At 47.6% G+C, this 24052-nt stretch overlaps 1 protein-coding gene and 1 long non-coding RNA gene across 3 annotated transcripts in view; one reads left to right on the plus strand and one right to left on the minus strand.

Moving 5' to 3' along the window:
• Positions 1 to 587: 587 nt before the first annotated feature.
• The window catches only part of LOC142592696 (uncharacterized), a 409269-nt gene continuing 385804 nt past the window's right edge, over positions 588 to 24052 (minus strand). Inside the window, exon 6 of the mRNA XM_075704271.1 lies at positions 588 to 1159. Within this exon, the coding sequence (XP_075560386.1) occupies positions 1005 to 1159 (155 nt within the window). The 3' untranslated portion in view covers positions 588 to 1004. The remainder of the gene's footprint in view (positions 1160 to 24052) is intronic.
• LOC142592698 (uncharacterized) overlaps positions 14637 to 24052 on the plus strand; it is a 75980-nt gene continuing 66564 nt past the window's right edge. The window contains exon 1 of one of the 2 annotated variants that reach the window (XR_012830782.1): positions 14637 to 16931. This is a non-coding gene — a long non-coding RNA (uncharacterized LOC142592698). The remainder of the gene's footprint in view (positions 16932 to 24052) is intronic. The other variant, XR_012830781.1, reaches the window with a different exon arrangement.

A 24052-nucleotide genomic window follows, 5' to 3' on the forward strand; every position in this document is an offset into this window, starting at 1 on the left:
TTCTAAAGCTAAGATTAGTGTAGTATGGCATTTTATGTCGTAGTCATTAAATACTGACGTAGCCACCACAATACACTCTTCGTACATGCCTTGCTTGGTTTCACTCAGGAATGTCGCCAAGCCGACCAGCGTTAGATATGGGATTTTGTAAGCGAAACTCTGCTTTGAAGCAGTATTACAGAGCCATGTGCCTTTTACGTGACCGTGGGCTACCGAAGCACAGATTAGCTAGCCTTCTTGCAGGCGGGAACGAGCAGCTCGCCAATGTTCAACAGCAGCGTGGGAAAGGCACTCTCATAAATGAGAGATTCACCATCAAGGCTGCTCTATCGCGTGTTGTGCCTGAACTAGAACGGTTTTATTTTTCAGTACATCGCGTCCGCCGCGCCCCGAGCTGCACAATCGGGCAGGTGTTAATGCATGCAGCTCGCGACGGCACGTTCTCGAAGAAATGCGAGTTCAAATCTCCGGGCGGCACTTGGGAACGAAATCATGAGGCCCTTAATTGATTATCTTCCAATTTATTTCGCTCCCAAAGCGGAAACACAATAACGTCACAGGAACTAAAGAGAGAAAAAGCACAGAAAGCACATGACAAAGTAATTTTACTTCTCAAACGGCGCGTTAGCTCGACGAAACAGTCCGTTGCCGGTGCTTTATCGTTTAACTTGGTCTGGCATTAATAAGCGACTCCTCTCTCTGGCGCGGTCGCTGTTTAATTGCTGGCCGTCATTCGGCCTGGATAGGCAGGTCCCCACAATGTCCACCGTGCGACGCCTGGGGGCTCTTGGAGCGTGAGGCACAACTAGTGGAAATCGCCTCGGAGTCGTGCGCTGAGGCTCACTTTCTGCAGCCGGTTGCGGGCCCTCACTTTTCTCCTCGCCTGCCTTCTTTCTTCGCAGTGGCCACAGCGCATCGTTGAATCGGTATCGCTGGCTCTGGAACGCACGCCGAGTGGTCCGGAAGTGTTGCAGCCTTCCTTAGCATCGCCGTGCGTGCGCGAGTCATGACTCCGGTGGCTCCGGTATCACGAGGACCCGATGGCCCACTGCTGGATACCGAGGCGGCCGGAAGCACCGAGGCTGTCGTTTGGTCCCTGGGCATTCTCTACCTGATGGCGGACGCTCGTGAGTAGGTTTGTTTTGGCTTGGTTTGGTGCCTGTAATTATAGCACAACCCATTACGGGGGAGTGGCCATGAATCGGGTGGGAGTGGGTCGAAAAATAATGAATACCTAAATAGCATTATTTTTACTGAAAATGAGATTAAATGAATTCTAATCGTTAATAATAATTTTCATGCTATAGTTTCTTAAAATTAGAAGTTAATATTGTTGGTTTCTTGTTGTCGAAAATAAAACTAAAGTTAGCATGGAAGTCTCCTTGTGTCTATTATAAAATTATATATGGCATCACATACGTTCCTATTACAGTGTCCTAGTGCCGACGCCCCCAGAGACAGAATGATAGGTAGCGTAACGGCTAATCCAAGTTGGCGGAAGGGACCTTCTAGAAGTCGTTTTCTATGCACGTTGAACCTACGATACTCTATAGAGAAATGATCCATAGTTTCGGGTTCATTGCAGTAAAAACGTTTAGGAGAAGGTGCCAAGCCAGACCTATGGGAATAGAAATTTAGCCGTGGTATTCGGCAACGCATACGCGTAAACGAAACTTCAAATTTTCTTGTTGCACACCATCCGCTGTGCCAAGCAAACCTAAGGTGCTGAAAATCGACGTTATCAAATACACATGATTTTGCATGTTCTTCTTGTATGGAAAATTTTTTAAACCTTGCAGAAGTGACGTATGCCGAAGGTTTTAGGATCCTCAGTACCGGGTCTTTAAGAGTGCGTCTGCTGACTCGTTTAAAGTGAGCCCCACGTGCCCTGGCACCCATACCACTTGGATGAGGCGTAAATGTTGGGGAATGAATGAATGAAATTCTCGGAGAATGATACTTGAATTGGGCATAGATAAAGCGGAGCAAACAGACAAGAAGTCGGTTAATATTACGGCTGAAGAAATAGATGGGGGGAAGTTTCCGTAGAACTAGGATGATCGCCAATAACTCTGCTTGAAATCTCGGCGTAAAGTCGTGTAGTCGAAGAGAGAAAGACCAATTTAATGATGTCGAAAAAATGTCCACTCCGGCCTTCTCTACACTGGCAGAAGCATCTGTGGTTATTGCTGCATTTATTTGGAGGTTTTCAAGGTGGTCATCTAATAAACCTTTTAGGTATCGAATAGGTAGGAGCCTAGCGTTATTGGGAAATATATCGCCAAATTCAACACTTGCTGTCGAATACGTAAATTTTGAAAAGCCACATCACGGATTGATATTTTTATTGGTTTTAATAGCTTCTGCACAAAAACTACCTGGGGACAATGCAGTTTGGACCATTGATTCTCAAAGAATGCAGTTGGTTCTCGAATAAAAATATAGTAGGAGCGTCTCTGGGGAGAAGCATAGATGTTTAGAAATGTTTGGACTGTCACTATACGAAATCAAGTTTGAAGAGAAGACAGGTGAGTTTCATGATATAAAATATAACTGGCTACAAATTTTAGAAGGCCGAGACACAGACGTAGTATTTCGCGTTCTAAAGGAGCCAGAGGACGTAACTTATACGTAGGATCTCCTGAAAATAACACACATCCAAACTCTAGAATGGGGCGGACATACATACAATAAATCATCACCAAGGTCTCCCTGCGCATTCCAAAAGGACTGCTGCAGAATCCTCGTAATAAACCAACAGCGCGTGCTCCTTTAGATGCCATGTATTTTATGTGTGTCTGCCAATTAAGCTTTTCGGTGTAAATCATTCCCTGATATTTTAAAGAATGTACCTGCGGAATAAGCTCTTGGCCATAAGACAGTGTTATTCGGATAGAAAAAGTTAAGGAAAAGACAATGATCGCACTTTTGTTGACATTTAGTGACATTTGTATTTCTTTTAGCCAAATTTCAATCTGATTCAAATACGACTGCAAAGCTTTATATAGGCTATGTATATCATTCGATGCCGTGAAAAATGCGATAACTTCAGCGTATACGTATACCTGTACGTCATGATGTGTCGGGATGTGATTTAGTAAAATATTGAATAATACTGGGGAAAGTACTGCACCTTGAGAAACGCCCCTTGTTTGTTTGTAACTTTCAGAAGAAACACCGTTTTGATAGCAATAAAATGTTCGTCCGCTTAGAAAATTTAGAATCCATGCAATTATATACTGTGGAAGATTCACACTATTGAGTCTGTTGATTAATGTACTGTGGTCGACACTGTCATACGCCTTCGCAATGTCTAATGTCACTAGGGCCCCGTACTGGTTGTTGCGGCGAGCGAGTTGAATTCTACTCTCCAAGTCAATATGAGCACACCAAATTGAGCAGCTGGGCCTGAATCCTAATTGAGAATCACTTAATATTTGGTTCTCGCCTATCGATCTATCGATGTGGCCATACAGAACTCTCTCGATTAACTTTACGAGATTTGAGGTCAGGGAAATAGGTCTAATGTTGTCTATTGTATATCCATCGCCTGGCTTTTTGAGTAGTGGAATTATTTTGGCAACCTTCCAATCTGGATGAATCCATGCATATTTAATCGAGTAATTTATAAAACCCGGGAGACAATTTGAATAATAATTTTATTATTGCTGTAGTTATGCCATCAGGACCTGGGGCTCAAACTGGCAGCATCGTTACCTCTCTCATTAATTCTTCTAATGTGACCGTTATGTACTCATTAGCTGGTTCAGGTGCCGGCATATGATAGGGGCGGAGTGATGTGAATCGACGCTCTAAGCCTTTTGCAATATCCTTCAGTGACTGCACTAATTCATTGGAAGTTAAGCTTACTGTCTCTACATTTATTGGGGATGAAACAATCTTTTTAGACCGTACAAACCGAAATAGGGCTTTGTTATTACTAGACTGCGATAGGGAACTGTATTGTTTGAAGTTATAATTTCCTTTCGCTTTGTCAAGTGTTTGCCTGAATGTAGCTGCAGCAAACTTATAGTCAATCCAATTACGTGGACATTGATTATACAGCAACTTTCTCCAGGCTGCCTTTCTTCTTCTATATTCGCTTGCACAGTCCGGATTCCACCATGGCGAAGAAGTGCCACCTTTAGTTAACTGCATACTGAACTTGCGTTCTTTATAACTGTCACATTGCACTTGACACAAATTAACTGCCTTAACTTCATCATTTAGGCCAACCTGTTTTTCTAAAGCTTATCGCAGTGAAACTTGACATTTACTATAGTAAACATAGGTGCGGACATGCTTTTCAACCAAATTAATTGGTTGCGTTATTTCAAAAGTTATTGGAAGATGGTCGCCATTTGTGGCCGAGGTAATAGCAGACCAGGAGGAAATTACACAGCCCGAACTGGAAAAACTTAGGTCTAACACCCAACGCGATTTGCCGGCTACATAAGTTGGGGTACTGGAATTTACGCAACTAAGGTTATTTGATGAAACCCAGTCTAACAATCGTTTACCACAAGAGTCGGACCGATAACCCCATGATACGCGGTGAGAATTAAAATCACCAGCTATGATTATATCCTTTCTGCATGCTGAAACCGCGGCGTCAAGAGAGCCTGTATTGCGGACTCCTGTAGGGAAATAAACATTGATTATCGAAAATGGGGCGCATCCAGGAAGCGTTACATCTAGAATCTCAATTTCAGTGGAGAATGACTGGTGACTTATTTTAGCTCTATGACAAATTTTTGTTGAGATGAAAAATGCTAATTCCCCTCTACGAGAAGGACGATCTAGACGAAAACTGCGATAATTCTTTAAATGATCTCTTTTCTGTGAATAACCAAGTTTCTTGCAGAATAATCAAATGAGGAGAAAGATCTTGACAGAGATATAAGAGATCAGCGGCTGCAGCAAAAATGGAACGACAGTTCCACTGCAGCACTTTCAAGCTTGCTATGTTGACGATATTCCGGCAGTATTAATTGCCGTCTGTAGAACGTTATCCTTTAGGAAATCATCCTTTGATAAGCTCTTATTATCACTCTTTTTAACTTTTAGATTGTGGAGGGTAGTAGCTCTCGGGGAGTATGGAGAAGCACGACGTTTACAAGTTCTAGCATCCAAATCCATGTTCTCCATGGTATCTGAACCAGATTCGTGACTGTGAAAGCCCTCATGTTCGACATGAGTTGCAGGAGCTTCGGAGGCATCAGTACTGCGAGGCGAGGCCTCTGCCGATACGTGTTTCTCTATGTTCTCATCAGAGACTGTGATTTCAGAAGCAACACTTGGACGCGCAGTAACACGCAAAAGTTGCGACAACTGAGAGGGGAGAACTTGTCCAATTGTCTCTGAAAGGTTCGTATATAAACTGTCAAGCGCTTCTGACATAGCTTTCTCTACGGCAGCAGCTACAACATTACCAAGAGATGCATCCATTGCTTCGGAGTGACGAGCAGCAGCTTCAGCATAGCCACATGATTTCTCTAATGAGAGTGCACGAGCTTCACGACGCGAACACCGTTTCCGTTCTATAATTTGCAGAATTTCGAGCTCTTGGTCTCTCGCAGGGCATTGCGCACAGTCCGCAGGGTGGGAACCTTCACACAAACAACATCGTTCGCTCTGAGAGGAACACGTTTTTCCATCGTGGCCTTCTCTGCAAATGCGGCACCGAAGCTCTGATCGACATCCCTTAATACTGTGGCCATATCGCCAACACTGAACGCATTGCACTGGGCGGGGAGAAATTGCTCCCACCCTGTATAACAATGGCCACGCCTTGATCTCTGACGGCCTATTTGTGCCTGCAAAGGTGACAATAACCGACTCTGTGGGGGTTCTTTGATTCTCACAAAAGCGTGAACGTTGGTAGACGAAGACGGCACCTGCCGGGGAGAACACCTGCAGGACTTCGGAAGCACACAGACTCGCGTCGACTCCACGAACTAACCCCTTAAAGCAAGCTAGATGAGCTGGAATAAAAGGCCTCACCGGGTGATTCGCGAACATCTGGCACATCAGAAGGTCAGAGACACAGGTCTGGTCAGGCGAACAGCATAGAATGCCCCCTCTGCCAAATTGTCGGACATCGGTTATGATTTGGCAATGCGGGGTTGCTTTCCGCAGCTCTTCTTGAATCACCTTGGGATTCTTCACGCGGATGAATCCCCCATTGGTCGGCACTAGGGCCACTGGAACACTGTGAATGCCACTGCGCAAGAAAGCCTCTATAGGCATGTCATTAGTGGGAAGCGAAGCCGTCCAGAGGAAAGATCTCTGGCCGGGAGAAGAAAGAGACATTAGGAACTCACAATCAGATTGACGACACACTAAGAGGAAAGTACGAAACAAAACTAAAGAAAATTAAACCGCCCGATACTTGACCAATTCCCCGCAGAGAACAGGACAGGGCCACCGCTCCAGGAACTTCTCGGTCCCGGAGAGAGAAAGAGAGAGAGAGAAACATCTATTGAATCATAAAATGGAATTCTCGCGGATCGAGGTCTTCTCTTAACGCTGTCTTCTCGTCGAAGGGAAGCCTCTTCAGCGCGGGTGGTCCCTCAGTCCAGGGCTCCACTGAGTTTGGCCGCGTCCCTAGCGTCCTCCACCATCCTTCTTTGGACGGCGAGTTCGCAGCTGACGAGGCGGCTCTCCCAATGCCCCGCACTCGGGGGTTTGTGATCGCGGAATGCGTCGTTTCGTTCGCACTCCCAAGTTATGTGATAGAGTGTGGGTGTAGCCCCGCACCAGGGCCAGGTGTCCCTATATTGCGTTGGGAACATCTTGTTGAATATGAAAATGTTGGGGAAGGCGTTTGTCTGGAGCCTACGCCAGCCCGTTGCTTCCTCCTTCGTCAAGGAGAACTGGCCCCGGAAGAACAGCACGTGAACTTTCTCTTTTTCCTCCAAAGCAAATCTCTCGTAGGCACAAGAAATCAACAAGTAAAAAAAAAAGATTGATGCTTGTTTTAAAGGAAATCGTAATAGCACGAAAGCGAAAAATGTTCTCCAAGAAGCAGTGGGCAGCTTCATTGAACATTCACACCTGGAAAAAACGCGTTGCGATCCAGACCTTCAACTGGTATAGAATGGTCGCAGGGCTCCTTCACGTTAGTCGGCATTTTTTTAATACCACGGAAGATCTGGGCTCCTTTACACGCTGTCATTTTAACGCGATAGCGTTAAGGAGCTCGTGTCGCAGAAAAGCCGGTGTCGTCGGCGTCGGTGTCGGCGTCGGCGTCCGCGGCGTTGGCCGTGAGCGATAAATCACGGCAGGCACTTCATAAATAAAAAGCAACTTCCAAGATGGGCTGGGTGGGAATCGAACCAGGGTCTCCGGAGTGTGAGACGGAGACGTTACCACTGAGCCACGAGTTCGATGCTTGAAAGCGGTACAAAAGCGCCTCTAGTGAACGCGGTGTTGCCTTAGAAACGAGCTGTTTCTATGGCTCAGGCGTGCGTCGCTTGCTTAGGCGCACATTTAGTTGTCGCGCGGAACGCTGCGTTGCTCGACGCTGACCGCGTCCGATGCGGGGCGCGTAGTCGCTGCGCCGTAGCCCATTGTCTTACACCCCTTGGCGGGTCGACGGGAACGCTGTCGCGTTCCACTCTTGAAGGCGAAGCTTAAGCGTCCTCCAATTTTTTCGACATTGTCCAGAATTTTTGCATTGAGGCCTTGCCTATTAGGTAAGACAATTCAAGGTTTGATAATTATACCTCATTAAATCATCATCATCATCATCATCAGCCTATTTTATATCCACTGCAGGACAGAGGCCTGTCCCTGCGATCTCCAATTACCCATGTCCTGCGCCAACCGATTTCAACTAGCGCCCGCGAATTTACTAATTACATCGCTCCACCTAGCCTCCTGCCCTCTTCGACTGCGTTTCCCTTCTCTTACTACACATTCTGTAACCCTAATGGTACAACGGTTATGTAACACGCGCATTGCATGACCAACCCAGCTCCATTTTTTTCTCCTAATCTACATTAGAACATCAGCTATACCCCTTTGCTCTCTGGTCGAAACCGCTCTCGTTCTTTCTCTTAACGTTATTGCTAGCATTCTTCGTTCCTTCGCTTTTGCGCGGTCCTTAACTTGGTCTCAAGCATCTTTGTCAATCTCCAAGTCTCTTCCGCATATATTAGCAACGGTAGAATGCACTGATTGTACACTTTTCTTTTTAATAATAATGGTAAGCTTCCAGTGAGCATCTGGAAATGTCTGCTGTATGCGCTCCAACTCATTTTCATTCTTCCCTGCGCGAAGTGTACAACCCATGTCTGACTGATAGCAGACGCGTTTGCCGCAGTTTAAAGAAGCCGTTGTACTGCGACACAGAGCCCAAACCGCACCTCGCGTTTAAAATAATACTGACGTGCACGATGCGCTCGCTTCGATCACAAAAAGGGGGCCATCTCCACAGACACATATCGGCAGCACGTTACGGAAATTTCTCCGGCCCATTTCGTAAGTCCTAGATGGCCAAAAACTTCTTTGATTTATTCGCAATAGCCATATTCTGCTGATCACGATGTTGTAGCTCAACATATAGCGATTTCTGAGCGGTTCTGGCCGTACAGTTCCGGATATTTCGCGTGTGAAGGAAGCCGTGAAATCGGCTAGGCAAACTGTACAGGCGTTCTGACGGCCTCAAACATCACTTAAAAAACCAGTAAGGTGCAAAATAATGGTGGAAGTGGTCGCTTCTCTGAAGCGGAAAGGCGACGAGACACGGGGCATTTCCATCTTGTGCTGCGTCGAAATGCCGAGTCGTCGAGAATGGGTAGCTGCACTGTCATATACACGTACGTCATATAACTTTCGCTTCTGAACGGATCGCAAGACTTCGCCAGCGGGTTCACTGCGACACAGGGTCCAAACCGATACTCATGTTTGAAATAATAATGGCGTGCACGATGCGCTCGCTTCGATCAATACATTTCATTGAAATCATTAAAACTCGTAAAATACTTACTCCTCTTACTCTTAGCCTTTTGGCTAAGAAAACATACTGCTACCTAACATACCTACATATCTAGGTAGGACATTAGGCAATATAATAGCAAGAGCTTGGTGGCTCAACCCACTGCCCCGTTCCAAAGATCCGTTTTTTTTTATGCTACTTCTCACTTTGTTTTTCTTTTCGATGATTTTCTCTTTTAATAATTTTCTTCTCATTCAGCCAGAGCATATTAATCGCCAGTTACGAAGGGTACGTACGGCCACAAGTTCAGCTCAGTCCAAGTTTACCTTCCGGTTAGATGGGCTGTCATACTTTGTGCCACTTCATCGCGCCGCAGAAGGTGAATTAAAGTGAACTCTTACCTTGCTCCTATCATGGTGAAAAAAAACACGCGAGAAATGGCTATGCCCGACGTGGACTCTGTGGCCGACGCCAGTTTCGCAGTGGTTTGGCTTGTGCCCCTCGGCTCCCAAAACACGGTGCTCGCCGACCCTTACGGACTCTTCACCGTCCAGTATGCCGTACGAAATGTCTTTCCGTACGGTAAAGTGCGTGCATACACAGTCCTCGACCGGTACGGTATTGCCGCACTGACCGTACGGTAACTTGGCACTGCTAAATCTCTCTAATGACGGACAGTCGTGAAGGGGAAGACTGGAAATATAAATTGAAGCATGGAGCTTTATTGCAGTCATCAGTAAGAAGCACACTACCGCTTTTTAAGGTCGGGATGCGAACTGTTTCTTTGCTCATTGCTTTTAAACACTTCCACATTTATTTCGGGCTATATAGTAACTTTGGGCCCAATGATAACAATTATGCATTATGCAAAAAAGAAGTGAGGCGTACAGAAAGGACACAAGAGTAGAGAAGTGGACAACCCGAACGCGACTATTCGGGTTGTCCACTTCTCTACTCTTGTGTCCTGTCTGCACGCCTCACCTCTTCCTTGCATAATGAATCCTTACCAACTAGCGCAGCCTTCTGTCGTTCTAAGCTAACAATTAATTTCCTTACCAATCTTGTTTTCTTTTGCTTTCGTATAATTTCCAATGGAATTTAGCATTACAAATACTCAAGGGTTACGCTGCTTTCTACAAGCATTCAGAGGACAGTGTCCCTTATTAATGAATCGCTTGACCTCCCGAGAAAACCAAAGCTTATCACTACGTCTTTTTTTTTTTTGCAGGCAAATGTTTACATGGAATATGTGTGTGAGCCAACTGCTCCTGTGGGGAGCAATATGTATCCCATAAGGCATTACAATCTGCGGATGGAGTTAAGTGCCTGAAATCCTGCAGAAATATCGCAAGCTCATTAGATAACCAAACACAATTGCCTTTCTCAAAAAAACATACCTTCCTTGGGTGATAATGTACACACGAGAAGGGGACGATCTGAACATCCTGCAATTAACAGCGCAAAATGTAGGCAAGAGACGAGACAAGAAGACACCACAAGCGCTGACTTTCAACAACGTTTATTCTGAAACAAACACGGCTTCTTATAGCCATTGCCCACACGGGTCGCAGTCACGTGATCGCACATCATGTGAAACATGCGCTTTTCCTTTTTTGCACTCAAGATAGTGGTTGCACGTGCAAAATCTCAAGTTCTTTTTTGTCGGTAACAAGCACGGCGTGCTAACGCATTGGTCACGAAGTCTGGTAATCTCGGCTGCCTCAATTATCTCCCGGACCAGCTGGTCATTGTGTTTCTTCAGCACTTTACAGCGTCTGAATTCTGTGGCGCAATCTTTTGAGGGGCAATCCCTGACATGTATGCCCAGATTCCTGTTAGCCTGCTCGACGCTAACTTTGTGTTCCTTTAGTCTTTCATTTGTGCATCTAGAAGTTTGCCCTAAATACCTTTTTCCACATTTCAGAGGTATTGAATACACCACCGCTTCTGTGCACTCCACAAAACGATTCTGGTGATTAATCGTGCACCCTTCCTGGTTTATCGGCTGTTCAGCATTGACGCGTCGGCTGAGGCTTTTTAGTTTTTTCGGGGCAGTAAGCACTACATTAACTCCAGCTTTGCGCCCAATCTTTTTCAAGCGGTGAGATAAGTTGTGCACGTATGGCAGGGCCACGTGCACATAATAATTGAGGCAGCCGAGATTACCAGACTTCGTGGCCAATGCGTTAGCACGCCGTCCTTGTTACTGACAAAAAGAAAGAACTTGAGCTTTTGCACGTGCAACCACTATCTTGAGTGCAAAAAAGAAAAAAGTACATGTTTCACATGATGTGCGATCCCGTGACTGCGACACGTGTGGGCAATGGCTATAAGAAGCCGTGTTTGTTTCAGAATAAACGTTGTTGAAAGTCAGCGCTTGTGGTGTCTTCTTGTCTCATCTCTTGTCTACATTTTGCGTTGTTAATAGCAGGATGGAAAACCAACAAGCCCAAGCTGCTATTCTAGCGATCTGAACATGCTCTACAATACAGTCGTCGTCACTAATACCGCAAAATACGGCGTTGCCAGACACAAGCAATGGCTGGTTTTTAAAAAAAGCGGATCTAAGACAGAAGAGCTATTCGGACAACACCTATTGTTACACTGGCAGTTTCGGTTTCGAAACCGTAACTGACTCGCTCTCAGGGGGCAGTGACGTAGCGACGCAGAGCCTATTTAAGGCGGCGCACTTCCATCTCAGTGTTGCCAGGTTTGCTAACATATTGCAAAATCTGCCTACAGAAACAAAAATTTTGCATCCACTTGGGCGAGTTGGCTATGTGGCTATGATCAGGCTACTGAAAACCTGTGACTTGGCTGTGTTTGTGCTATAAGTACCACCCTAATCTACGCTCTAGAGGTGGCTCTCATCGAGTAGAAACAAATTTCAAAGGCTATGTTTTAGCTGGCTGAGCCGGCAGTGCGACCGCTTGTGTGTGCGTGCGTGCGTGAAATGCCCTCGCGCCCTTCACCCTGTGCCGCTGGCTTTGATCTCTGATGCGCTTAAATTTACATCGTGCTTCACCGTGCTAACATTTGTGTTAGCAACATAGTCTCTGTTTATTGCTTTCATTCATTGGACACCTGGTCCCCGGGCATCGGGATGATCCGGGGAGTAGAGGGTGTTTCAAAGGAAACTGTATTAACATGGCTATGCACAGAAAGGGAGAGCATTGAAACAAGGTAAGGCGATCGTGGCGCCGGCGTCACAGATTAGCCGGCATGAAAGGGTAGATTACTCGCTCCAGTGTGTTCATGGCCATGGCTTCTGGGCGAAAACTGCTCCACGTTTCTCACGGTAGGCCTTTTTTTACAGTCATTTGCCTTTTACTGGGAGATTAATTTTTGTTCGCGTTTACGTTCGAGATTCAATTCGATAGGTTGGACTTAAGGTCGGATCCTCCTCGCAGAGGAGTATGGAACCATAGGGAAGTGGGCCAAGTATGCGAGCAGCTATAAAAATGAATGAGAGCAAGACCCCGAGTTCAAAGGTGGCTCCTGGCGGTTTGCCCCTAACGCCACGGATGGAGGTGCGCACTGCGTTATTATCAAAGCATGTTTACCACGATGACTTCAGTGCACCACGTCACATGAACATCACACACCGTGTTAGCTTAGCAAGCGAGGCGTCGCGCTGCTGGCTTGAGGACGCAGGTTCCACTGCCGGCCACGGCGGCCGCATTTCGTTGAAGGCGAAATGCAGGAATCGCCGTGTACCTAAATTTATCCGCGCGTTAAAGAAACCCAGGTAGTCAAAATTAATTCAGAGACCCCCGATGCAGCATGCCTCATTGTTCTGCCACGTAAAACCCCAGCAATTGTTATTATGAGCACATGAACATGGTATGCTTTGTTACAGTAACCGGCTTAGCAGGATTGTCACTCTTACCAATTAGTCGTTTACCTTTGGTCTTTGTGCGCCGTTTTCTTTTACCATTTCGAGCGAGCTATGTTCGGGACGTGCTCATCACCGAAAACGAGTGCACGCTTAGTGCCACTTTGCGCAGTAATCTCTTGAAGCTTCGCTTAGACTGATTCAGACAGTGAGCGGCATGTGGCCTCTCTGACTTACTTTAACGCATGTTCTTGTCGTGCTAGAGGCCTAAGGGGCGCCTGATGTAAATATAAACTATATAGAGTGTGTCCCAGCTAATCCGGGCCAAGCTAACTGAAAAGAGAGAGAGAACAAGATAGGACGATGAGACAAAGTGTGTATTGAACAAACTGGCGACTTTCTCGGTTACCATTCCGCACGTAATTAGACAAAATGACATTCCTAATTACTTGCGCTAGAACCTAAGATCTCAAGTTAGGGTGTGCATAATATTCGAAGACCACATGCCGAATTGTTTCGAGTACGCAACTTAAGCTTTCCACTTTCCACTGTCAGAGCGCAGAGTGCGAACAAGCGTTCTTCTCGGTGCACTACATGGTGACGGCGATAAAGTGACAAGACAGGATGCAAATGTTAGTTGCTGCCACGAACAAGCATCCGCACGACACTATTGTAAGCGTCGTGCGTTTGCAACGTAGGTAGGACATTACACAATAGACTAAAAAGAGCTTGGTAGCAAAGCCCACCACCCGGTTCCAAAGGAGACGCTCATAGCATCCAGCCAGCAATCCATCCGAGAGACACGGACATGCACTCAATACGCCCAATTTTAGGTAATAAAGGAATCCACAAGAGAGGAACATTCACAAGTTTGCGCAACGAGGTCGCAAAAAAAAAACAGTCTTGGTCCGGTTTAGCGTGGACGTACCGTATAAGATTGAGGTCCACCCTAGGTGAACAGCGCACCTTGTGCTAAACGTGCTAAACTGCTACAATTACTTCTGCTCTCTTTTGTGCTTGGCTACATTTGAGCTACAATTTCTCCAGCTATGGGCTACGCCGCCTCGTTCAACCTGGCAACAGTGCTTTCAATAAACGCACTCTCTGCCTCAGTAGAGTGTACTACATTTGGGGAGTGGCTCCAACGAGGGCTCCGCACTGAGGCATTTTTTATTGAAAATTCATATGACGCCCCCGTCGCCTTCTTCTGAACACCACGCCCCCGCGCGCGCGAGGGGCGCCGGCGGGCAGCGTCAGAGCGTGCCGAACAGAAGCACGGCTGTGGTCGAACGCAGCGTTGCAGATGCGTTCGAGGATGCCGTGCCTGCCAGTAAGTCAGATCAATCGCGTTTGTAGTTTGCGTTTCTTTTAAACCTTATGTGCGTGTTTCACTGTGGCATGAGATAACGAAATGCAGAGCTCATATTCCGAAGAAATGGGGATCATGTACATTTATGGCTTGAGGTACAAGAATAAATGAACTGTGCGGCATAATTAGGTGTAAAATAAAAATTGGTAAATCTTTGTTTTCTTCCTTTTCCAAAGCGAACTATTGGATGCTGACAAAATTTTTCAGATGCCCTAATACCGGCAGATCGAAAGACCAAAAATTGACGAAAAAAAAAACAAGCGCGACGGTTTGTCGAGCAGACGACGGCGGGTCGAGCAGACGACAGCTCCGCGCCGCCGTAACCACCGTCGGTAGGCACAGTTTATAAAGCTTTTTTAGCGTTTAAAGGATCTATAAAGCGTTTATAAAGGATCTATAAACGGTGGTCGGTAGGCGTGGTTCCGCCGGGCCGCCGGGGTACCGGATTGGCGGGAAGGTCAGAAGAAGGACGGGCTTGAAGAAGGCGACGGCGGCGCCACCGCAAATTTCAACGTTTTTTGATTCACTCTCGCCGCTTTCCGTGGCCTCCGTTGGACCCACTCCCCCATTCTTGTGCACTCTAGCCGCAGCCCCTGTCTGCGTCTCCGCGTCTCTTTATTCAGGCAGCCGTCCCGGCGTGCCAACGTGCCCGGCTTGTTATCCATGGCGGCCACTACGACGTAACATTTTGGTGACCAGGATAAACCCTTCCGTACGTACTACGACGCTTTGAAGATTCCTTATAAACCGTTTAGCCGCCGAGGAATCCAGATTGTGCCCGGACGCTACTAGCGTTGGTACATGCGCCATGTCCTGCTGAGCAGCGCGTTCCGTCGCCCTTCCGAGAAACATTTTGGCGACGAGGATGATCCACGTACATCGCGCTTACCTGTAAGTTGCGCCTGCCAACTGTATTCTTTACGGCATCTTTCACTTTGCCTGCCCTTATTTCAAGCAGCATTTCTGTACTTTCCGCGACTGCATGATTCCTGCTTGCTACTCCTGCAACCCCATCGTCCACATCTGCTGCCCTTTCTACAGGCAGCATTTCCGCACTTTCTGCCTCTTAACACGTCTTTGATGTCACCTGTGTCCCCTTCGACGCTACTGCGGCGTCTTCGTCGCGTCTGACCTTGCCCTTCGGCCCAGCCTTTTACTGCTCAGCATGAACGCGGCAATCCCCCCCACCTTGCCATGCCCCGTCGTAGCGGGGCAAGACTGACTTGGCTATAATGGCGACGTGTGTTGCAGGCATACGTCGACGCCACCGTCAAGACCGCTACGCCGGAATACAAGAAAGCGTTCCACCTCAACGCGCTGAGGGTCGAAACGCAGACTGAAAGGCAGACTGAGACGCAGACGAAAGGACAGGGGACTCAGGGGCGGTTGACGTTTACGAAGTGGCGCTTCAAATGCTTGAAAAGCACAATTCTGCGGAAGAATAATTTTGCAGGCGCCTCCATTTCAAGCGCAGATTATCAAGTCCGGCGTAGGCGACTACAGAATTCATCCAAGACGTTCAACGGCTCGCCAAATCCTGCAAGGTTGGCACCGCTACCCACCTCATGGTCCAAGGCAGATCGTTTGCGGCTTGCAGTCGCAACAACTTCACCGCCGGTTCATTCAACTAGGCGAGTACTTTACCGTCAAAAGAGCACTGGAAATTGCGCAGGAAGAGGAACGCACTGATAAAATAATTCAGAAGCTCAGCGTTCTACACGCAAATGCCGTTTCACAGCGTCGTCAGCCACAACATGGCGGCCGCGACCAGTCTCCCTTCCTCGGGACCTTCTAGGTGGCGGTTACCTTCCCGGCCCGACTGCAGTTGAAGATGGCGGTCATCACCGCCCCGTCCAGTCCAAGTTGACGGTTATCCTCATCGCGGCCATTGGACCGACGTCCCCGCCCTTGATCGCGCCGAGATGGCGGACGCCGAGAGCGAGGAAGTGGGCCACCCCGTCCGGGATGGAGGCAACCGGGCGCCTGCTCTGCCTCCGCGCCATTGGCTGAGCGTGGCGGCTGTTTCCGCTGCGGCTCGCCGCAGCACTGGGCGAATTTTCCGATTTGTCGTGCCCGCTCCGAATTCCGCCAGACATGTGGAAGGAAAGGACATTTCTTCCAAATGTGCTGTTCATCGGAAAGTACATCGGAACCAGTGAACGAGCTTGAAATGCAAGAGAATACGACTATAAACACAGCGACCATTCTACACATTGACGCTGTCGGCGCCCTGTCGCTTATGCGTGTTCCCGTAAAGGTGAACAACGTGACGTAGCAGTTGATGGATGACACCGGAGTGGTTCTGTCGCTGATGAGTCTTCAGGACTACAACAGGCACTTTTCACATATCCGCCTGCTTCAATCCCATGTAATCATCCAGAACTTCTCGTATAATTAGTCAACAATTTGGGATTTTTCTCCACAGCCGTCAAGTACCAAGATATGTCAGCTACCCTTAACTGTCACGTGACAACTCGGTTCATCACTTCTGAGACTCGGCGCTAATAAGGCATTGACGGTAGTGATCGATCGAGCGACTTTGTCGTGTCTGCAAGCCTCATCTTCACCACCGGACTTCGACACAGGTTTACCGCTTCATGGAATATCATCCGGCTTCCATGAACTTCCACGGTGCAGCGGACTTTGACAGTGCACGGCAGCCCAATGCCTATTCGACGTCACCACCAGCAAGAGTGAACCAGTGTAGAGTGCTGGGACAATCTACCCCAGTTAAAGCGTCGCGACGGCAAGCTCCACGGAGAACCCAGGTGGACAGTACATCACCGGTAAGTTAGCATGTTCAGCGCATTCCTACCAGGTTTTTCTGAAGTCGCACGCATGCTAAGGCATATAACCCTCTTGCAAATTCTTTTGTACATGACGGATACAGCAGTTACTTCAAATATGCCTTCAGTGAATTCCGCATTTCAGTGCAGTTCTCATTCGGGAGCAAGTTCTTATACAACTCGTAAAGTAGCTCGAATGGGTGTCTCAATTCAGCCGTAAGGCAATCTAGCCAGGCACCATTACTTATGCTGACAGACGAGCCCAGTCAAAATGCTGCGCTCGCAGCGTCGACTGCTGAGCGTTTCATAGGATCTGAGGATTCTATTCAGGCACCAGTTTTTCATCCCGCTGTAATGCGTTGACAAGATGTTGTTTCGCCTGATAGGCGTGTATCTGAACCTAGTGTTTCAACGCCTTCACAACTAATGTCTGGCGTACCCAGTGCGCATTATTTCTCGAAAACACCTAAAGCTCATGTCTCCGAGCCTTCGTGCTCGCATGCAGTTAAGTCATCGCTCCCAGCTGTGCCTGAGGAGTGTGTCAGTGTTCATGTACCGCAATTGCCTCGACGGCCAAAAGGCGGCGCCAGAAACCGCACCACTTAAAATATTTTGTTACATGATGTCTAACGTGTTCGTATTTCATGACATTATTCGCCGTTTTATGTAGCATACCTGAACAGGTGTCCATATATTTGACTTGCGTGCTTCAGTGCATGAAACGACGTTTTGTTAACAAGTTAACTGGAATGCCGTTGCGCTTCTCCGCAAAGCTCGGGAATTTATATATCGAAACCCGTGTCATCTTGAAAATTCGTTCCAAGTGGATCCGCCTTGCGAACTCCACGGCTAGAATTTGTAAATTGCAATATGGGCCATAATGTAGTTCTGAACTTAATTAGCGAATTTTTCAAAGATTAGTCGATTTTGCATATCAAATCTTTGTGCATGTCCACCCCTTCGAGTAAACCAGCTCATGAACTACAATTGTAAGTCTGCCACAGACAACTTTAAAAATTGTTTGAAAGTGTTCGCTGAAACTCCCTGTATAATTCACGTGCGTTTCACACGCCCTTGATAAAACACTGAAGACTGTTTTTTTTTTTCAAGAACAAAAATGTACACAAAGCAACTTGAAAGGAGGTGAACATACAGCAACACATTTATTATCCAGGTGTAGGCTATCCATATCATTACAGATAATTCTTAGTTGGCTACCTCCTTCTCTTGAAAAAAATATAATAAACATTTTGCTATGTGTATACTTACTTATACTCGTGTTGTGTTTTTGCATGGTGTTCACAGCGGAAATTAAAACAAATATTGAAGTTCGAGATACGGATGAGGAAGCCGCTGCTGGTGCTTCTCTTGCGCTTGTCCTCTTACTGTCGCGATTTTGACAAATAAAGCTGTGCCCGTCCGCACCTACAATGCTACAGAAAACTTTTACGCACAATAAAATTTCAACTGAAAAGATAAACGAAATTGAAAGTAAACCTAAAATGATGTGGGTAATAGAACTCTGGTAATGACATTTTAGGGAAGCGGAGAGGAAGGGCGTTCTGCTTCGGCATCGGTGGGGGGGGGGGGTCGTCGATCTACCTCAACCTCGGAAAACTTCGGAGGGAGTTGTGGCCTCGGGGCCTCCACCCCCCGCCTCCGTAGTTGGCGCCTGTGCATTATGATGCCGCTGATTGTAAACTCGCTTTTGATTTTCTTGGGATGCGAACAGCCGCTTATGGGTATGCTGCCTTGCGTGGTAAGCATGAGCAATGGCGTCGCGGGCACAGTCGCTTCTCGAGGCACTAGCAAAGGAAAGTGAAGTGTCTAAGGGCAATTCCTGGAAGTCAGCGAAGAATATGTAGAACGCAAAAACACAGGCAGTTTCGGGGAGCGATGAATTGAAAGCGAGCGTGATGTAGGATAGTGCAATGTCCAGGTTGCGGTAATCGGGTGGAACGGATGATTCTCCTGTTCAGCCCCTCAGTCAGGTTTCAGGATGGTACGACGTAGTAAGCTTGTTTGGTAGAGCAAGACATGCAGACAGCAACCTGTAGAATGTTCTGCCTTGTTGATGGCGTCGGCGGAGAATTTTCGGACAAATCGGACATCGCCGCGCCACCTCTAGGTCCCGCATCATACAGTTTTGCAAGTGGGAGACTCGTAGGAACGTCTGCAAAGTAGAGCGGCGGAACTGGGGCTGACGTGGCTAATGACATTGTCGTAATGGCGAACACAGGCGTTGCAAGTTTCGTGGAAGCGACGAGGCGAACCGTTTCGCGGCGAAGTGGATGGATTCCAAAAGGTGTTCACGGGTGGAGACCTCCGATGACTACGGCTGTAACGGGAAACGTTCCTTCGAAGCTGGGAGGTGGCGGGTTTAACACCCTGTGGTGTGCGTGGTGAGCCGAATACCGGTGAAACGGTGATTACGTGCAGCTGTACTTTGCCTCTCTGTGTGGAGCGCATAATTAGACGCACAGCGAACTAGGCCTGTAAGTTATGGAAGTGGGGTCGGGACCTCCAACGACTACTGCTGCGACGGGCAACGTAACCAGTCAGGCTGCATCAGAAACGGATCGGCACGTCGTCAGTTGCGCGTCATTCAGATGGATTCTCATAACGGGGAGTAAAGAACGGACTGCGGTAAATCACGATCATAGAAGAAGTCATATTGGCGTTAGGCCGATTAAGAAAGCAGGCGTTCGTAATGACCTAGTTAGCGACTTCCTGGCCAAACACGTTCTGAAATGAACGATATTGTTGCGGTGAAATTGTCCCATGGCATCTTCTGGGGTCAGGCGGTATACGCAAGCTTCGAGTTCGCGATGCACCATGCGTAGAGTTTCGGCGGCTAGCAGCTGAGCACATTGATTGGAAAAGGTCGGAAAGCTTCTGCTTGAACAGCTCCCAGCTAGTGAGTTCCGCTTTATGTGTTTGAACCAAATACGTGGAGTTCCCTCCATATGGAGAAAAACAATGTCTAGCATAATGTTTTGGTTCCCTTGCTGGCACGATTTTTTTTATTCTGAGCCATTCTTCCACGTCCACGCAATCGAGAGTGGAGAATCCGGCGGCGTCATGTTAACTCTTTTATTACCACGCCTATTCAATTGGATCATTGGTGATCAATGCTTTAGATCGCCAGTTTCGATATGTTGAACTCTTTTCTGATCTACTAAAGACCATCCAGTAGTTAGTAAAGGCGCTGCACTTTCAGAATCAGTTTAAATTTTTGCGCTCCAGCGATGTGATTTTTCACAGACCTTCTTGCGAACTAATATGCAAAATAGGTATGGCTCTCACCTTTTGGCGCTTTCAAGAAAAAAGCATGCCACCCAGGATGACGCCTTACTATCATCAAAATTCTGTAACGAAATGACTCCCAGCAAGTCAAGATTTAAATTATGTCGTCGGTTTTGCCGTCCGACAGTGCTGAGCGGTGGTAATTACCCGAAAATGACACCATCTCTTCTCTAGTGAGCTTTGGTTCGGAGTCGGAGTCGTTCTATAACGCCAAAGTGCAGCCGTGATGGTCCGCCGCATGTCCAACATGTGGACCTAGCAGTTTCAACCATTTTCCACGAGCTTCGGTAAGGCTTATCTCTCTAAATTCCAGCAAGGGACGCTGCTGGTGTCAGTGTGCAGTTACCTAAAGTCGCTCCCCTGGCGTCGTTCCGCGGGGCTTCGTTGCGAGGAAAGCGTCCTGCACGTAACTATTCTGCACCCGCACTTCAATTTACTGCTTATGAATCGAGTTATGACTCACAACATGACAGCAAAGCAGATTCAAGCTGTGACGGCGATAATGTTTTGAGTATACATGGGCCATCCGCAGCTGTTCACCGGCGAGTTTATTTTAAGGCCTTGAACGGTCTCCTTCCTTATACTTGCTTATCTGACGATCTGTTCGCACGACCTGAGCGCTCTACTGATTATCTTCAGGGTGAATACTTCGTTTGGTAATGATGTGCTGCCATCGGCAGCAAATAAACTTCGGTTCACGTCAAAAAGGCCGCCCGTAGCACATCTCGGCCCAGCACTACGAATCAGCATCGGCAGCAAATAAACTTCGGTTCACGTCAAGAAGGCCGCCCGTAGCACATCTCGGCCCAGCACTACGAATCAGCGCAATACAGTTTACAACGGCGCGGCATTTCTTTCTATTCTTCTTCTCGGCAGAGCTGATAACCACAATCTGCAAAAAGGCAAACAGATGTGCTTCGATGCATGATCTTGTAGACACCAACCTACGCTGAGAGAAAGATTTAAAGAAAGAGACATATATATCTCGCACCGCAATGTTTTACCATCTTTTATTTTATTCTAGCTCCTCGCTTTTTTCGGTTCATTCGGCTAGCCAGTTGGCTTGCCTCTGTACATCGCTCATACGCGCAGAGGTTCACTGACCAAGAATTGGACGAGTTGTAAAGATAAAGTCGGAAAAATAATGGTAAAATCAAAAGAGAAGCACAGTAAAGGAAGGTTTAAAATTTTAGTGCCAGAAACATTTTGAATGAAATAAAAATTTTACAAAGGCTTCAACGTCCGCTTTTAGACGTCATAAACACCACCATCGTCTCCGGCTTAGCCTAGCCGCAGCTCGCCAGGCCCGACCGGCCTTCAGAGCCTCGCGCCCGCTTCAAGTCGAGTGGCCCGTCGTCGGCGGCCCTCAAGTGCCCCGGAAGGCGTCGCAGCGCGAGGTCTGGGTACGGCGGAGGAGAGCAGGAGCAACAGAGCAGCGTCGTGGTTAAGGCCAGGGCCGCGATTTTGTAGCGATGCCTTTTCCAGATGCTAATGCGTCCCGACGCTTTTTGCGTGCGTGAGTGAGTGGTCGACAGACGCTCGGCCTCGGCGGTAGCGTCGAACGCGGCCACTCACGAACGCACAAAGCTCCGAAATGCATTAGTGTGGTATGGTGTCTCCCTCTGAGAGATCTCGCGTTGACTGTTCAATCACATTATGGTCTAGTTTGCCTAGATGGCGGAACCCCCCTTCGGTCACGTGCTGGGCATTTGACCAATGAGCTGGTGACATCTGCCAGGGAAGTCTTCGTGCAAGAAACGGCCGCTCGCCGGCCGAGTCGTTTGTGTGGTTTGCTCAAGAGCGGTTGTCTCTGTGCTTCCCTCTCTCGCGTCGGCGTCGTCGCTGCACGCTCTCCGAACGCCGGGCCCCCGCCGCCTGTCGCTGCCGACACAACAATTAGCATCTGGAAAAGGCGTTTCTACAAAATCCCAGGTGCCTTCTCTGCACAGCATCGGCAGTCTTTGTAGCCAGACCCGCGTTCCGTCAATGGAGAGTAGTACTCTGCAGATCACGAGCCATGCCAGGTGGGCTAACATTCTGAATGAAAATTCTGCGTGGTCGGTGATGGACGCTGCTCGGCCAACCTTCCCCCCGTCAGCAACGACACCGTAAGACAATGGTGAGAGCGTCAGACTCGCTAAATGCCGCGGACTCGCGATGAGCGCCTCTGGGGCGGGTCGCAATTGGGGCCAGTGATTTTTACATTATTTTTCAAGAACGCGCTGTGTTGCACCGGAACGCTCCGTGCTTCGTGTTCTGCATAGTCTGGCCCAGTGTGGTGCGTGTTATGTCTGTATTTGGAGCTGTTCCTTTGCAACACAGCGCATTTATTTAACGCTCCGGGCTAAAAGATGGAGACAAGAGTACGCAGAGTTGCCCACAGTTTGCGCGAACGAAGCAGGCCAGCCTCATTTCAAGCGTTACAACAATGTTATGGTGTTTGTCAAGTATAAGACGATGATACGGCGATAAGGATCTGCAACAGCGCAAAATTTGTCATACTCTTACTAACAAAGTTATTTCGAAGAAAACCGCGCGTAAACTTAGGGTTGGCTGCTACAAAACTTCCCGGATACTTTGCTGCTCGCGCTCCACTTGCCCCTTCTCACGCGACTAGCATCTTGTTCTCGTTGTCGCATTTCACACTTTCACACTTTCACTTACTTGCTGGAGCCGCAAATAAGCTCAGCGGCAGTTGCTGGAGGTTATTTTTGGGCTCGCGCTGTCTGTTGTACGACAGGGCATCCTCTACATATAGGAAAGAGTTTTTCTACGCGTATGGCAGTGATGTAACTTTACATGGCTGGAGTTTCTGCTGCCAGTGAAGTGGACGGAGCACCCAGCGCCATGTCTGAGCGTCTGTTCGAGCCTACACACAGCGTGGAAAATCGAAGCCGTCCTTTATAAATATTCCTTTCATGAATGTGCTCTTGCTACGACATTCTCTCTGTAGTTCTATGCCATGGGTGAGCAGCAATGAGTGGTAGAGATACACATGCGATGGTCATAACGGCGTGGACACCGTTCCGCTACAAACTAAGTTCTGCTCTTCATTTTAGCATTCAAATTGCTATATGTATATACATGGCGTGACTACCTCATTTGTTGGACGTATAAATGGCTAGTGATAAGGGAGAAACATAGTGTTAATAAATACAAATGCCAATATAAAAGAATATTGTCGCGTATACTTCACGAAACGCAAGGGTCTATGCGTGAAGCCGAGACGAACCTCATTCGCCTCTTCTTAGTCCACTTGCTGTGCCATAACATGTGGTAATATAAGCATCTTTCTTCAAACCTTTCAGATTTCTCGTCATTTAAACTGTCCAATTTCAGAGGGAGCTTTGCTAAATCAACTAATACATGTTTTTTAACATTTACATTTTGTGCCGAATGAAGTGTGATCTCTTGGTATCACAGCTTCGGAATACAGCGAATGATGTAGTGTCATCGTCCCAACCCATCTGCAGTGCACTGGTATTTGTAGTTTCTGGTGTGGACACGGCGTAGTAGCAGCTGTGAAGCAACAAAAGCAAAGATGTGGCGCGGCGCCGTATTGGCCGGTTGCTTTCGATCAAAAAGGTCACGTTCTCGTGACGCCTGTAGCGGAAAGGATGTTCCGCGCCCGCTCCCAGGGTTCTATAAGGAAACGTAAATACCAAAGAAACTGGACGGCGAAACAGCGCTGCGGTAGCTCAATTCATAGAGCATCGCAAGCAAAATGCGAAGGTTGTGGGATCGTCCCCCAGCTGCGGAAAGTTGTTTTTTCATCCACTTTCATTTCCATTAATTTATCGTTTCTTTATTTCATT

The sequence above is a fragment of the Dermacentor variabilis genome, chromosome 9 (assembly GCF_050947875.1).
Source record: "Dermacentor variabilis isolate Ectoservices chromosome 9, ASM5094787v1, whole genome shotgun sequence".
In the NCBI taxonomy this organism is placed as follows: Eukaryota; Metazoa; Arthropoda; class Arachnida; order Ixodida; family Ixodidae; genus Dermacentor; species Dermacentor variabilis.